The 15,050-nt window shown below is 44.2% G+C and overlaps 1 protein-coding gene across 1 annotated transcript in view; it reads right to left on the bottom strand.

Moving 5' to 3' along the window:
• Positions 1–13,846, bottom strand: part of LOC139210197 (membrane-associated guanylate kinase, WW and PDZ domain-containing protein 3) — a 112,635-nt gene extending 98,789 nt beyond the window's left edge. The window contains exon 1 of the mRNA XM_070840198.1: positions 13,540–13,846. Within this exon, the coding sequence (XP_070696299.1) occupies positions 13,540–13,846 (307 nt within the window). The remainder of the gene's footprint in view (positions 1–13,539) is intronic.
• Positions 13,847–15,050: the final 1,204 nt, after the last annotated feature.

Below are 15,050 nucleotides of genomic sequence, written 5' to 3'. Positions count from 1 at the left end.
AGGAGGGATCAGAGGAAAGATCATGATGCTACACTGCATCATCTGGCCTGAGGCACCAAAGCACAGCCCCAACCCCTGCTATAGAAACTAATAAGTCTGTTGCGATGGTTGATGTTTTACGTTTCCCAAAGTTTGGCTTTCACAAGAAAAACATGAAATGTAAGTTGAGATTTGATGTGTCTTGAAAGATATTTCACAAAAACGTTAACTGGTAATAAAAATAAGGGGGATCTTTCCCCTTACAGATAATTGTTGGGTATCGAATTGTCTTATAATATCTGTTTCTTTTTACCGTTTCTTTTCAGGAAAAGAAAACAGTTGCACTTGCGAGGGCCAGAACAGGGAGGCCCCGGGACTCATGTCCACTGAACTTATACCACTAACAGTGAGCTAGCTAGCAGCTTCGATTCAAGCCTTTATCTTTTAATTGTTTCACACAGACGACCCGTGAACAAATGCCACGGAACTATCTAGTTAAGTTGTGTGCCACCGAACTAGTTGGACAAGTTTTATGCAGTTGATTTAATTGAAAGGGCAGCTAGCTCAATGATGTATAAAAAGAACTGGATAGAACTGGTGTTGGTGCCGGAGCAAATCTTCATTCCAGTGAACGCTGGTCAACGTTGCATGAAGCCAAAAAGGCTAAATGTACTGCACATGCTCTGTGGGCCCCACTGAGATGGCCGAGCCAGCTAACTGTTAGTTTAGCCCTCCGCTACCTTGAATGGGGATAAAATGATTTAATGGTGCAACTCTTTTAGAGTTTTCTAAATATTTAACACAGACACTGAGGGCCCTGGTGTTAAACTGGTGTCTCGGGAGGCCCCCCGAGCACTGGCCCCACTGGCCTCAAACACATGCGAAGGAACAGTTAGCCGATACATCGATTGATTCTGTTAATGACTATTGTCACCACTAAGATTTCTACTTTTTTTAAAGAGAGAATTATTGGCTGCAGCCTCACAAATGTAAGTATTCTGTGGTTTTCTTGTCTTCTATGATAATAAGCTTAAGGTTGTGGACTGTTGGTTGGAGAAAACAAGGACTTTAAAGATGTGGCCTTGGGTTTTAGGAAATTGTGGCAGAAATTTCTTATTATTGTCTGACATTAAACCGACCAGTTGTTAATCCATTAATCAAAAGATAATGAGGATAGTCTGGGATCAATAAAGTGCAACTATCTATCTATCTATCTATCCATCTATCCATCCATCTAAGCTGAGATCTCCAAGTAAACACATTAGTTGTGAGAGACAACACAATCCCTCACTGAATTCCGCTGCCTTGGTTTTCTTAGAAGACAATAGGTCAGACAAAAGAAGATAAACACAGATGGAGTCAACAGATCTCTATTAAAATTTCAGAGGTAAAACCACAATTTATGAACACATCACTGGCGTTGCGTATGAAATTGCAGACACAGACCAAAGTGCAACCGAACAGAGAACAGCAGGTCCTTGAACAATGAGAGAAAAGTTGACAGAGGAGAGCTTTTGATCGTTAAATTTTAGTCGCCACTTTGCCGCTCAGACAGGATAAAAGCCTGTCAGCAACATCGGCTTGTGTGAGATGAGGGCGTAGACATTTTTAACTTAGAGACTGATGATGCACGCTGACACGAATTGCCTGCACGCACACTGAACGCATTCACAGACAACAGACATTTTGTATTTTGTGCAAATGCGAGCTATATGAGCTCAAGTTAGTTTGAAATGCAAATGAATCAAAAGAAGTTGTCTTCCAGTGTGAGAAACAAATCTTCAAAGCTCTCACATAATGTAAGCACACGAAAAAGGGAGCAGCAGCAGTCTGGTGTCAAACTGGATTTTAATTGATGACTGTCGCTCTTTAAATCCACACTGAAAACTTTTTCAAAGGCTTATTGAAGGGTTTTACCACAGGACCAAACTTCTGCGTTGCTTGCTTTTATGTTGAGTCGAGGAACAAATGTTTTTATTTTTTTTAAACCTGTTTTACTTCATTATGGGAGTATGTTTGTGTCAGCACAGATCCTTTAAATGTCAGCTGTTGTTTATCTTGGTACTTTGAGATGCAATTTTTTTTTTTTGAATTGTAAATAACTGACTCATCGTTGTACCTTACATGCTGAGGCCGGTCTGCTTCTCTGGACATGCCATGGCTTAGTCACTGCTATATCATTATTTATAAAGGCCGCTTCGGGAAAGCTTCCTTTATATTTATGAGTCTGAATTAGTCAGAAATGTTGAGCTTAAGATAGACTGAGTCCCCGGCTTCATTGTTGCTGACTGTCTTTAAAGCTTAAACACAGTACGAAAACTTTCATGATCCCTAACAAGAGAAATGCACATTAAAAGCCTGTTTGCTTTTAATGCAGCCGTATCACATCTGTAACCCTCTTCCCATCGCTCTTTAAACCAATTCAGCGCCCGAACATTCGTAATACACACTCATACACAGTGTTTCTAGTTCCTCAGTGCCTACATTAACAGCATGAAAGCATCATAATGCACATTACAAAAGAAACAAAAGAAAAATAAGATAGTCCACCACAAGACATTCATAATTAATATAAGTAAATTATTTGCACAGTACTAGCAGAAACATAAGACCAGAAATTAGCAAACAGCAACAACATGGTCCACATAGATCTGAGAGAAATAAAACAGCCATAGTGCCAAGCACACCAACACCGACTGAACAAAGCCAAGACATCGACTGACATTATGTATATTAGCACGAACAGCAAATCTTTTTAATTTGATGAAGTGTAGCTGTAATTCCCGGCATCTGCACTCTCAGGGGAATGAACACTTTGAGAAGAGACGCCGTGGTTCCAAGCTGCCAACAGCAGGACACGAGACTCCCGCTTCCAGATTTAAGTGCACGTTTGAGTCTTAAATGTGTTTATTTGCACAAAAATAGCCGCCCTGAAGACGCAATCAGGTTTTCATGAGTTTGCTCGTGAAATGCTATACAGCAGAGGTAGCAGGAGAGGAGATCAGAATACACATTGTTAAATTTTAAATAGACAGCTTTATTGCAAAGGCTGCGTTGGATATATATGTTGCAGCGAGCGCAGTATGCAAGATGTGAGTGTCGCAGAACAAAATTGAAAAGACAAATTACCAATACTCTTTTATGACTGAAAGGTTTGCGTGATGGAAGGAAACGTGTTTATGAATTGGTTAAGAGTCCTAATCACTCTGCTGGGGTAATGGTTTAGTTTTTTTCCCCTAAATATCTGCTTTACATTTAGAACTACAATGTAGCAGAAAGTATCCTAAGCTCCTTTCATTGCAGCACATTTTCTGTATGTTGATCCCCTCCAAATCTTCAGCACCAGCTGCCACCACTCAGCTCTGGTTGGTTCTCTCACAAACTGCACTGAACTCGTATTTTGGGTGGGGGTGGCTGGAGAGGCTAAAACCTGATGTTAATCAGCACACGTCACTCCGCTTCTTGATTTTGTTTAGTTTAATTAAGCAATGGTGAAGCATGCGCCATATGTGATCTGATCTAGACGCGCTTCATTCTTCCTACTTCTCTCGCTGCACTATGAGGCAAGTTAACGTTAACCCTATTGCACGGGTGCATTGTGGGAAATGTGGTTCAGTAATGCCAAGTGTTATGTAGTAAGAGAGAGTTTTATTAGGACTTTCTAACATATTTGGATGTACAACACCCACAGACAGATGCACAGGATGAAATCTGTGTCACACACGCTTCAAACTCGACAGACTACACAGCCCTTGTGATAGCAGCGCTACAATATAATCCACTTGAATGCTATCACATGCCTTCCTCTTCCTGAACACCACTGTATATTACACAACAGAGTTAACTGCAGCTGTTAACAACCGTGGCTCGTCCATCTGTCCGCTCCCCGATGCCCGCTCTTCATCAGCCGGGACGACTGTGTGAAACTATCTGTAATCAGATTAGGCAGTGACTGGGTGACTGGGGCCCCTGCATCCACCCATCATTCCATCCCACTGTTAGCAACATCTGCGTCATGTGGAGAACCATGTGCATGCTGTGAAAGAGACAGATTAATGTGCTGATGTGAGTGAGTGTGTGTGTGTGTGCACGCACATGTACCAGAGACCAACAGCTCTCCATTTATTGTACACTAACAGTTCCTGTGTTGTTGTTAACAGCCTGTGCTGTATGTGTCACCTTCAGAAATAGGGAGTCCATGTACAAGATGTGACACACACACACACACACACACATATATCAGTCATTCCCTGTCTGATACAAGTGTACAGGGTATGTACTGTGATGCAACAGGAAACCAAGCATTAAGCCTGGGCAATATATGATACAAGCTATAAAAAGTTATTATGCATTATCATTGCAGTTTTCTAACACCGTCCTCAGTGGGGTATTCTTTATTCAAACATCATGAAATTATGCAGAAGCAATAATAATTAATTTGTCATGATGACCAACTGAAGGGAGATATTTGAATAAAAGCTGTAGAGCAAACAGTGTTATTACAAGATAGGCTTAAATAGGACGTCACATTTATGCATCTTCAACAGAAAAAGGCAACTATCATCAAATACTGTTATACACTGGAAATTAAGATATCATCACATTTTTATCATCCAGCCTGACCCAAAACGGAGAGTGAAAATTACACAGAGAAGAGAAGAGAAGACTCTACACGGTGTCCCTTGCTTCTGTGTCATTTATCATTGTCATTACTGAATCAGAATCTAACAGGTCTAATCTAACAGACTCACTTTCCGGGGCAGTATGTTACAGAGGAAGCGGCGCAAGTCAAAGTCGAACAGAACGCACTTAGATTATCTTCCTCTTGACAGAGATGCACGGGAGAGGGCGCATCCTGACGATTAGGTGCGGTGAGATAACCCTGAGACACAGAGCGTCTCTTGCTGTGCAGCCTCTGGGGCAGACGTGTGCGCTCCTCACCTAGTGAAGGGCTCTACCGCCACTCAGATCCTGCCTGCCACAGCCTGGCCTGATCCATTCTGCCTCAACCCTAATGTCTCATTGGCATTCAGTCACATGCCTGCAGCAAGTGGCGAATGGAAAGCTTGGCGCTAGCTCACCGCTATTAAGATTCTACAAAGCCAGCCGTTCCCCTGCCGCCACAAGCACACAGCGAATCACACAGCCAAGGAATAATAAAAGAGCTGGGGAAGGGATGAGCGTAACAGCTGGGCCAGCCAGTCACACAGCCAAGACACAGAGACGGGGAAAAAAGGCTTTTGGTATAAAATTTGAAAGCTCTGCTATTCATAAAGTTTATGAGGGCAGCAGCTTGGTTTGCTGTTCACACTGCAGTATCAGCTAATGAAAATTATATACTTCAAGTGGCTAAATCACCAGTGCAAACGCATAATCGCACTGGCCCTAGTCACCCCCTCCATCCCACCCTCTGTCATCTGCAAAACCACACCGTGACCACTTCATGATGAGCCGTATTACTGGCAAACCTCCCATCACGAACCACAGAGACAGCACCCCACCGGCCCATCGCCTCTGCCTGTTTATGTCTGCCTATCAACATCCCCCCAGAATCCTAAGCTGCTTGCTAATCACCCAATGAAAGAGCAGACTAATTCAGATGTCAAGGCCCATTACCTGTGAGCTGTCTGGAGGTGACCTGAGACCCTATCTCGCTGTGATAAACACCAGTTGGAGGATAATGCACATCTGGATAATAGGAATAGGTGGGTAGTGACACGCTGGCCAAGTGTGCAATCACTGAGCGCAGCTGAAAAGGGGGGTGGGGGTGGGGGGGGACTTGGCGTCCAGCAATCACTGTTGCATAAAGATAGCGTCCTTCATGACAGTGCCGGGTCAGTCAGCCGCCGTATGGCTGCTGTGCCTCTGGTAAAACAAACAAGGCTCTCAGACTGAGGAGTGACTACTCACCAGCCGTCCCCTCCAATCTGCTCTCAGACACTGACAGAGACGATGCTCAACCAAAAAGCCCGCCACCCCACCCCTCCCCAATTGAGTATCACATATACAGGATGTGACTGATGCGTTCTGAGGAGCAAGACAGTGGGGGGGAGCAGGGAAAAAAAGGAAACACACTAGGGATGAACACTCACAGCTTTATCACATATAAACCATCATTTGGAGATTTCTGAGCTCCTGCTTTGATCCTATTTTGACGATTACATATTTAGGGGTTTCTGCAGCTTCCAGGGATGAAATGACAGGACTAAATCCATTTTTATGATGCAGTTAGCTACAGAGGTTGTATATCGAGTATCTGGACATCCGCTGGATAGATACGTGACTATATAGAACACATTTAGAGAAGAGTGATGAATGAAAATGTGTACCACAGCTAGAGAACACTGCTGATACCTCACACAGTGATGGGCAGACAGGAGCAGAGGAAAGCAGAGGCCTCCACAAAGCAGGCAGAAAGAACAGTAGGTAATGGGGGCAAACAGGTTAAAGCAAAAATAACAACTCACTCAATACTCATTACTCATTGTCTGTTCGAAAACCCACCCCCCTGCTGCAAATTTGCCTCCACTGTTGGAGCCCTATATACAACTAAAATGTAATAAATGATTTTATGAACTCCTAATAAATACATATTTACTGGGCCAGGATTAGAATTAGTCATTATGTTGCAGTATGAGCGCTAACAGGCATTTAAGACGACAGCGCGTTCTTTAATTGGAACAGGGACTGAAGGCACAGAGGAAACCGAAATCCCCCAGAACCTCCCACTGATGGCAAAAAAAATAAAAAAAATCCCACAGGAAATGCAACGTAGTGTAAACACCCAAATGCTATTTGTATGCTTTATAGCTTTATGACCAATGCTATTGTAAGCTACTATAGACAATGCAATTAGAGAGTTAATTCTCCCATGTTGAAGATGCAGTGCCCCGTAATGGGCTTTCTCCACCATGTTTACAACGCAACTTCACCGTTGAAGCTCCGCAATTTCTTTTTCTTCTCTTATGCACCAAAACCCCTTCTTTCCTTCTATAGGTGACCTTAGGACTAATGGCATGAGGGATCTCCTTCCAGTTCAGTGAATATAAACAGGACCTTCTTTTTGTGGTTTGTATGCAGAGCAAACAGAACATGCAGACAGTGGCGACAACAGATGTGATAACAGACATGGCGTATGACAAATGACAGTGACGCTTAGCAGAAAATGCAGTTTCTACTTTCTTACAGTGGCTGCTCACAATGTGCTGAAATTAACTAGAAATCACGGTACACCAGCTGTTGCAGCCGCACAGAGGTGCTACCCACCTTTATGTAACAGGATAGAAGTCTGACCGACGTCCGGGAAGCAAAACTGCATATACATTTCACATCTTCATGGAAATCATCATGAAACACATTTACCATCAATTTCCAACTCCAAATGACCTCATCAAGCATGCTGTTTGTGCTGCGATCACTGCAGGTGCTGCTGGAGTGCTGGAGAAGAGCAGCAGCAATTTGATTAAAGTGAGAGTAATGAGAGCTTGCTCTTTGATTGTTGCCTACCGCTGTACTCTTAACATCACCAGTTATCACGTATGCACGCACACACATGCACGAGTGGAGTATCCGTCTCTAGTATAGATGAATTATTAAGGACTTGGAGTAGGGTTGGGAGCAACTTTACGCTCGTTTGTTTTGGAGTCGCGTTACGCCGCCTCCCGCCAACTAACCCCCTCCTCTACCCCCACAAACACACTGCGAGGCACGAGAAAGTGGGCTCTCATCTAGGATGCTACGGGATATTGGCAGCTCTGCTTTGCAGTAGTGTTATGGGGAAACTGGTGCAGAGCTGCACTGCAAAAAAAAAAAAAAAGCTCAACAAAAAATAGATCATTAATCCTGGTATTGAGTCTTTTTTTTTTTATGTACTTTGATAAAATAAAGATTCCTTCACTTTTGTTAATCGCTCTGTTGGAAACCTCTACAACTACCAAGATGGGATCCATTTCTTTACCACATTTGTTCATTAAATTTCCTGGAATGTATGTATTCTTTTAGACAGATAGAGTCAGGCAGGTCTTTAGGAAAAAAATATGATTTTAGGTCTCAGTTTTTATTTAAATTATGTGTCAACATGGACATTTTGCACAGTGCACTTTTACAGTGTGTGTGTGTGCGTGTGTGTGTGTTTAAGACAGCAGCATTTCACTACTAGTCTGACAGCTGCCTTGGGCACATACGGGAGATGCTTGATGAGAGTCACAGAGGACAAACAAGCTGTACATCAACAAAATGCTTTGTAGGATGATATAGCGAAAGGCCAAGCAGATACAGAAAGTATGTGGTGGTTACAAAGAAACAAATAAAAAGAAAAGGAAAAATAGACAAATCCCATTTTTCACCATTAGAGTTTTAAAGTATTTAAAAAACTGTGAATGACCCAGATTTTTAGGGCATTTGAGGGCCTTTAATGACAAAGATATTTTAATTGGATTTGGTTAAAAAGGTCTCACACTTTCCTGCACAATAAATATGTTATTAAAATGTATCAGTCATCGCCACAATGAAAATATTCAACAGAAGATCCCTCTCATAGCATTATAACTGTCTAATTCAAAGCAAACAGTGGAGGGAGGTTGTAGGACATTAATGAGGCGAGGTCAGAAGGTTGAGAACAGCGATGGAACAACACTCCTGCTAATTGTCATGCCGTGGTGCTGTGGCAACCATCTTGCATTCACAGTTTGATAATCTTGCTCAAGTGTCGCTGTGCAGCAAGAACAAACTCACGCTGGCTGATGAGTACCAGTGGTGTTAACAAAACAGGAGGGCTGGTGATCAAGTGTTAGCTGATGTGATTCTCGTCTCAAAACGTTAATGGGGGTCAAGTATCACAACCGAATCACTTTGTTGATCCCATCAGGTCAAAATATCAATTTGTTTTGTGAATAAACACCTGTAATTCTCCACATCTTCTCTACGTTGTGTTTCGTGCCATCTAGCAAATGTTAGCATGCTAACACACACTCCAGTACCTGATCACCCATGATTTGGGATTTTTCTGTCAAACAATACCGAGCATTTGGTATGACCTATCAGAGTTTCTGCAAAAAGCCTGGGCATTATTTCCTGCTGTTTTCCAAAACACCATTTTATCCCTTTTGAATTTCTTATTTCCAGGTAGCCATTCTGCACAACTTGACTTAAACCTTGCTTGAATAACTAATCAGCATCCATCAGTTTGTTTTTGCCAGAGTTACATTGTCATTGTGTGGAAGCATAATGGAGAGTGGAAAATCTATGCCTTTATTGCCACACAATGATAACTATGACACAAAATAAAAGCAGACATGGTATTTGCTGTGATGGATTACTTAAATTGAAGTTTCTGGTGATTTTCATACAGTAGTGTAATGAACTGAAAACAGTAGATGCCTGGAAGGTGGGGAAAAATACACTGTGCAATCAAAAACACTGCAGCGTTCTTTAGAAAATGATCAGCATTAATATAGAGTACATATATATTTGCAGTTAATGGGCTGAAACATCATAAACGTCAATATGGTACCTTAAGCTCTTCCATATAGGAGCACATCAGAGCTGTGGTTTTTCAACTGCTGCAGCAGCAGAGGAGTGGCTAATGCAACATTCTGCTTAGACTTCACACAAGTGTCTAGTTGAGGGTTGCCAAGTTTCATTTCTATATTCTGTGTTACCAACTTTCTAAATTATTAACGAGGCACATGAGAATTTGCTACCACCTCCAGTTCACTGTGTGTACAGTAATCGTTTTACCTACTGTCTATTCGTTCATTCAGCCTTTATGTAGCCAGTTGGCACCAATGAGATTATGAATGTTTTGTTCCAAGGGACGCCTGGCCTAGAAAGCAGCATCAAGACAGTTGTAGACAACATACAGTAACATGCATACTAGGCAACAGTGCAATTAAATTAACAAAGAGGTGCAAAAGTAGCTACATAAGCACCAAACAGTCAATAATCCAATAGCAGAGCAGCAGGATCGGTGCCCAAGCCTGAACAACACATAGCTGACGTCTTATTGAATATGCATAAAAAAAACACTCCTAATCACTTTAAACTCACTATGAAAGAGCTCATACAGCCTTAAATTACTTTGTTATGAGTTCCGTGCCAAGGAGGCGATGTACGTGATGGCTCTCCTTCCCCATTCAGCTGGTTGTCAGAAACATCTCTAAGGCGAGAACAGATGTCTCTAGTTATTTGACCAGGCTCTCTGGGCTGCTGTATTCCCACTCTCTCTCAATCCCCTCTCTTTTTTTTTTTTTTTTTTTGCCGCCGACTGCAAATCTCTTTGCAGTGACAAAGCATCGCCTGTCAAGAGGATGATTCCATTGAGAGGCACTTCCTGATATGAGAGGTGCATTAATGTGATTAACCCACACTCACTATTGCCGTTTGATACAGGGGCTTAGGGGCTCATGTCATTCTGTATTCTTCTCTATTGGCATGATCAGCAGGTAATGGAAAATAGGTTGATGTGCGAGCAGAAGCAGGTAACTCAAAATGTAATCCTGAGTAGGCAGCGCTTTGTTATCAATAGCAGGAACCGCTGCCACTTTTTAAAAAGTCAATTAAGCAATTCAACGTCAAAACTCAGAGATAATTAAGAACAAAATCTGCCTCTGAGAGTCAGTAGCTTACAGAAACAGATGAACGATGCCATTCTGCAGACTTAATATGTTCTCATTATCACACCAACAATTATCAACCATTAAAATCAATAAAAATGAAATGCAATCAAGATGCTGTTATTCCCACACCTCAATGATGTTTGAGTATTTCAATTAATCACCATTTCATTTAAGCATACGTACAATCTTCTAAAACCAATTCCGACTGTTTGACTGGCACATAAAGAGCAGCAGAGGCAGGGTGCATCAATTTTAAAGACAGCTTGTATACATGTGTTTCATACATTCACAGAGCTAATATTAATCATCTAAAAGATGAAAGAGCGCTTTTTTTTTGCAGCAGCAGCAGCAGCAGCTCCACTGCGTGCTGCACTGGCACTGAGAAATTATTCATTTGATGTCACAGTCATCATCCATTCAGCTGTACGTAAATGGCTACAGGTTGTATGTATGTTTTGATTGCACAGTGATTGAAAACACATATAGAAGGCACACCAGAAAGTGACTGAGCAGCAGAGACAAGAATTCTGGGAGCCTTTTCACTGGGCATCTTTTCTGATCCTTTAGCTGGGGGTACCGGCAGAAATAGATTCCTGTACCAAGCGCAGAGCTTTTAATAGAGGCATCTCCCGGATTGATCAAAGATACTGGGGAATCGGGCACATCCACCTCACAGTATATCAGGCTTAGCGTGAACTTCCTCATTTCGAAGCGGTACAAAAGGTATGCATTTGAGGATGTGTGCATGTGAAAGAAGGCAGTCCCCAGAGAACACATGATGCACCAGAAGCAGCTCTAGAACAGTAAGGGAAGTGCTGTGTGCAACTCTTTCAGCACACATTCTTCTCGATCAATGGCTGAGATAGATAATAGCCTCCATAGAGACTTGCATCTTGCATTCTCTCTCTCTCTCTCTCTCTCTCTCTCTCAATCCTCGCCTCAAATCCCCATTTCTGCCTTTGCATCTCTTCCTTCCAAGCTCCGCCCAAGCTGTCAGCGGCAGCGGCGGCGGCGGCAGCAGCACGGGGAGCCCACCAGCTCCAGAGGGCTAGGCAGGCAGAGCACAAGAGGATCTTGGGAAGAGCACGGGGGAACATCTGGCAGACCCACAGAGGCTGTCCGTCGCTGCCGGCCGCCGTCCTGTCATCGCAGCTTCCTGCTAACAGCTGATCCTCTAGGCCCACTGCCTCCATCAGAGTGGAGAAAATCCACTCGCTAACTTAATTATGTAAGAGGTGTGAATTAAACATGAGGCTACCACACAGGAATGTATACACACGGCGCAGACCTGCACACATGCACAATACGTAATCATAGAAAATATCAACCCCATCTGTATGCTGATGCCAGGGGGGCTTTGGAGGCCTTTTTGCAAACAGAATACTGAAGAGCTGATCCCCGCTGGCTGTAACCTTATATATGACTGAGAGAGAATATGAACATCTAGGCCAGACTGGTAAGGATGACAGTGAAGAAATAGGTGATGAGGAATTTTGCCATCTTTGCCACCTATTACTTCCATGTGAGCTTTAAAGAGCAAAAACAGCCTCGCGTGGGAGTTTAAGCCTGGAGCCAAAGGCAGAGCCGATTTTCTCCCCATCTCTCTTTATGTCCCTTTCCCCATGCTTCTCTCTCTCCCTCAGTTTCTTTGTGGGTCTCTCTCTCTCTCTCTCTCTCTCTCTCTGGTTCCTCCATGCCCTTTATTAATCATCCTTGGTTAGTGGGGCAGAGAGCGTGGTGTTGGAGGCTCTTGGGAGTGCCATGAAATACACACACACACCTTCATGTGCATGCACACTAATAGGCAGCGGGCTCATAAATCTAGGCAAACATTTTTACATTCATCTCTTGTTTGCTTATGAAAGATATCAAAATATTAATACAAAAATGCAGGAAAACTCCTAGGTATGACTACACACACACACGCCGCAAGTACGCATGTGCACACATACAGCTGATCTTCAGGGATCCTGGCCTGAGGTCCTGGGACTCAGCTGCTGATGCTGCTGATGTAACCTTTTGAACAGTCTCAGATGTTGTTTAGACATTCCAGCTCCAGCAATACAAGCAAACTAAGGCCGTCTCCCTCACTCATACGCACACACACACACACACAACTGTAGCTCCAGTATCGGTAAAACCTTTCACCTGAGGACCCCAGCTTGGGCCGGAGCCAGCACAGTACAAGAGCAGCATCGCTAAGCCATGACAGCAGTTAGACCTCATTATCAGAGCGTTTGGATGTGGCAGCCAGCATCCTTGGAGAGGTGGATGTGGAGTGATGGCACAACAGGATACAACACGGCTAACCACTCTGGCTTCTGTGGCCAATGGGCAGCAGAGGAGCCTGAATAATGGAGGATGTAATTAGGACTTATTATTATGCATGTAAGTGCACTTAGCCTGCAAGGCTCCAACTGGGCTACATGCCATTATTACCATTATCACTATTCGATCTCCCTGAGAAAGTGGTGAGAGAATTGGCCAGTAAGATGTGGTGGGGCAGCAGGAGGGTTACAGGAGGGGTCTGATATATCCGTAGAGATGTGCACTGGGATGTATTGGTTGCCAGGCAAAGCTAAACTGACTTTGTTCACCTTTTTTCCCCTATTTTGTAATGGTTCAGTCAAACGTAGCTCACATGCAGAATCATATATCATCGAGAGACGTATAGACCCATTTGCAGGTTATATAAGGAGGCAGTCTGTCAGGATAAATCTGCGCATTCGTGCCGTTTAAATATTAATTTGAGGATGTTTGCCACAGGATGCTCACAGACACCAGAGTATCTGTTGATCCCTGCACTGGTGGGTGTGTAGAAGCACGAGGAGCACTGCTGTGCTCAGTGGACGCCACATATCAAAACGCTCATCCCCCAAAACAGATCAGCTCAGGTGAGCACAGAGGCGTGAGCAGGTGGGAACAGAGAAAGCAGAGGACGCACCTGGTTTCACCGTCTTCAAGCGAATCGGCTCCCGAAAGTGGCGGATGACGGCCAGGGTGTCACGGTTTGTAAGTCCACTGACGGGGGTCCCGTTCACCTCCAGCAAGACGTCCCCGTAGTAGGGCAGCTTCCCGACGTGGCACACCAGCACGTCCAGCTTCATCTGGCCCAGGTAGGGGAACTGTCCCAGCTCTGCTCCTCCGAGGACCTCCACCACGGAGCCAAAGTCCCCCAGGTTCCCCCATGACACCGCGCACTCCACCACTTTACTGGACCAGTGTTTCTTCTTCTTCAGTGTTCTGGACATGGTTACTCCCTCGTCGAGCAACTAACGATCAAACTGGTTACGCTCGCTTCTGCTCGCTCGTTGTTAAATGAACGCGAAGTGACGCGGCCTGATGAACCCTCCTGAGTTATTCTCCCGACCTGCTGGGGATTTCATCTTCCTGACATTTAAGAGGCCGATTTTTCACCCGTGAATCTGCCGCCGAGCTCTGTCATCCCACGGGTTCACGCTCCTCCGTGCGCACTGTTGCCTGGGTTGAAATAAATCCAAGCGCTCCTCGTGCGTAAAACAGCAGAATCGACGGCGGCAAGATGGTTTAAAAAGGGAGCGATTCGGGTTGCGTGCTCTCCATCGCTACTCTGGAACCGTGTCCGCGCTCGTGCTTCGTCCCCCGGGGGGGAGCCTCAGCGACGCCAAGTAGTCAAAACAAAATGTAAACAGAGAGCATTTTTACTCACTCGGCGGTAGACTGTTGAGCGTCTGTCGCTGAAACGCGGTGCGTCAACGAGAAATCCCTCATACCTGTGGGCTGGCTCGGATCAGACGGGCGGCGGCGATCACCGGGAGGCGGCGAATGCAGCTGAGATCCAGCCCATAGTGAAGTGAGTGAGCTGAGAGGCGTCCGAGAGCGTCAGTCTGCCACAGGTTTGAACACACCTGGCACCGCCGGGAGAGATGTTGCCAAGCGCCGAAACGCCCCTTTTTACGCTCAGTGTGTTTCTGCACGCTCATGCTGGCTCCATCCTCCGGTGTGCTGTGGTACTAAGTGACTAAAAAAAAAAAAAAAAAAACATACTATACTGGTCCGGTAATGTCCACTGGAACTTCTTGTCATTTTAGCCCCTAAAATGTAGGATTATTTATCTGCATGCTCCCCCCCCTTTTTTTTTATTTTATTTTTTTTTTTTTTTACAACATTTACAGGATTTGTCTTGAATATTAGGCAGAATAAGCGTGAGACTAACTAAAAATACACAGAGCATGTAATCCTAATATCAAGCGTGCTAAACAAATTACACCTAATTAAGACTCTTCATTTGCATAGAGTGAGGTAAGTATTCTCGAGGAGGGCATTTCGGCGTCTCCACAGCGCCACCTACTGACACCATCTGAGAAGCCAAAACAATTTACTGCTCTAGTTCACCCCTGCATACCTACACACCATCACACAGGACTGCGCGCGCGCATTTACGCACGCATGGCCAACACGACCACGTTCGACTTG

Source organism: Pempheris klunzingeri, chromosome 2, assembly GCF_042242105.1.
Source record: "Pempheris klunzingeri isolate RE-2024b chromosome 2, fPemKlu1.hap1, whole genome shotgun sequence".
Taxonomy (NCBI): Eukaryota; Metazoa; Chordata; class Actinopteri; order Acropomatiformes; family Pempheridae; genus Pempheris; species Pempheris klunzingeri.
The sequence above is the reverse complement of the archived record's forward strand: the minus strand, read 5'-3'. Positions and strand labels throughout refer to the sequence as shown.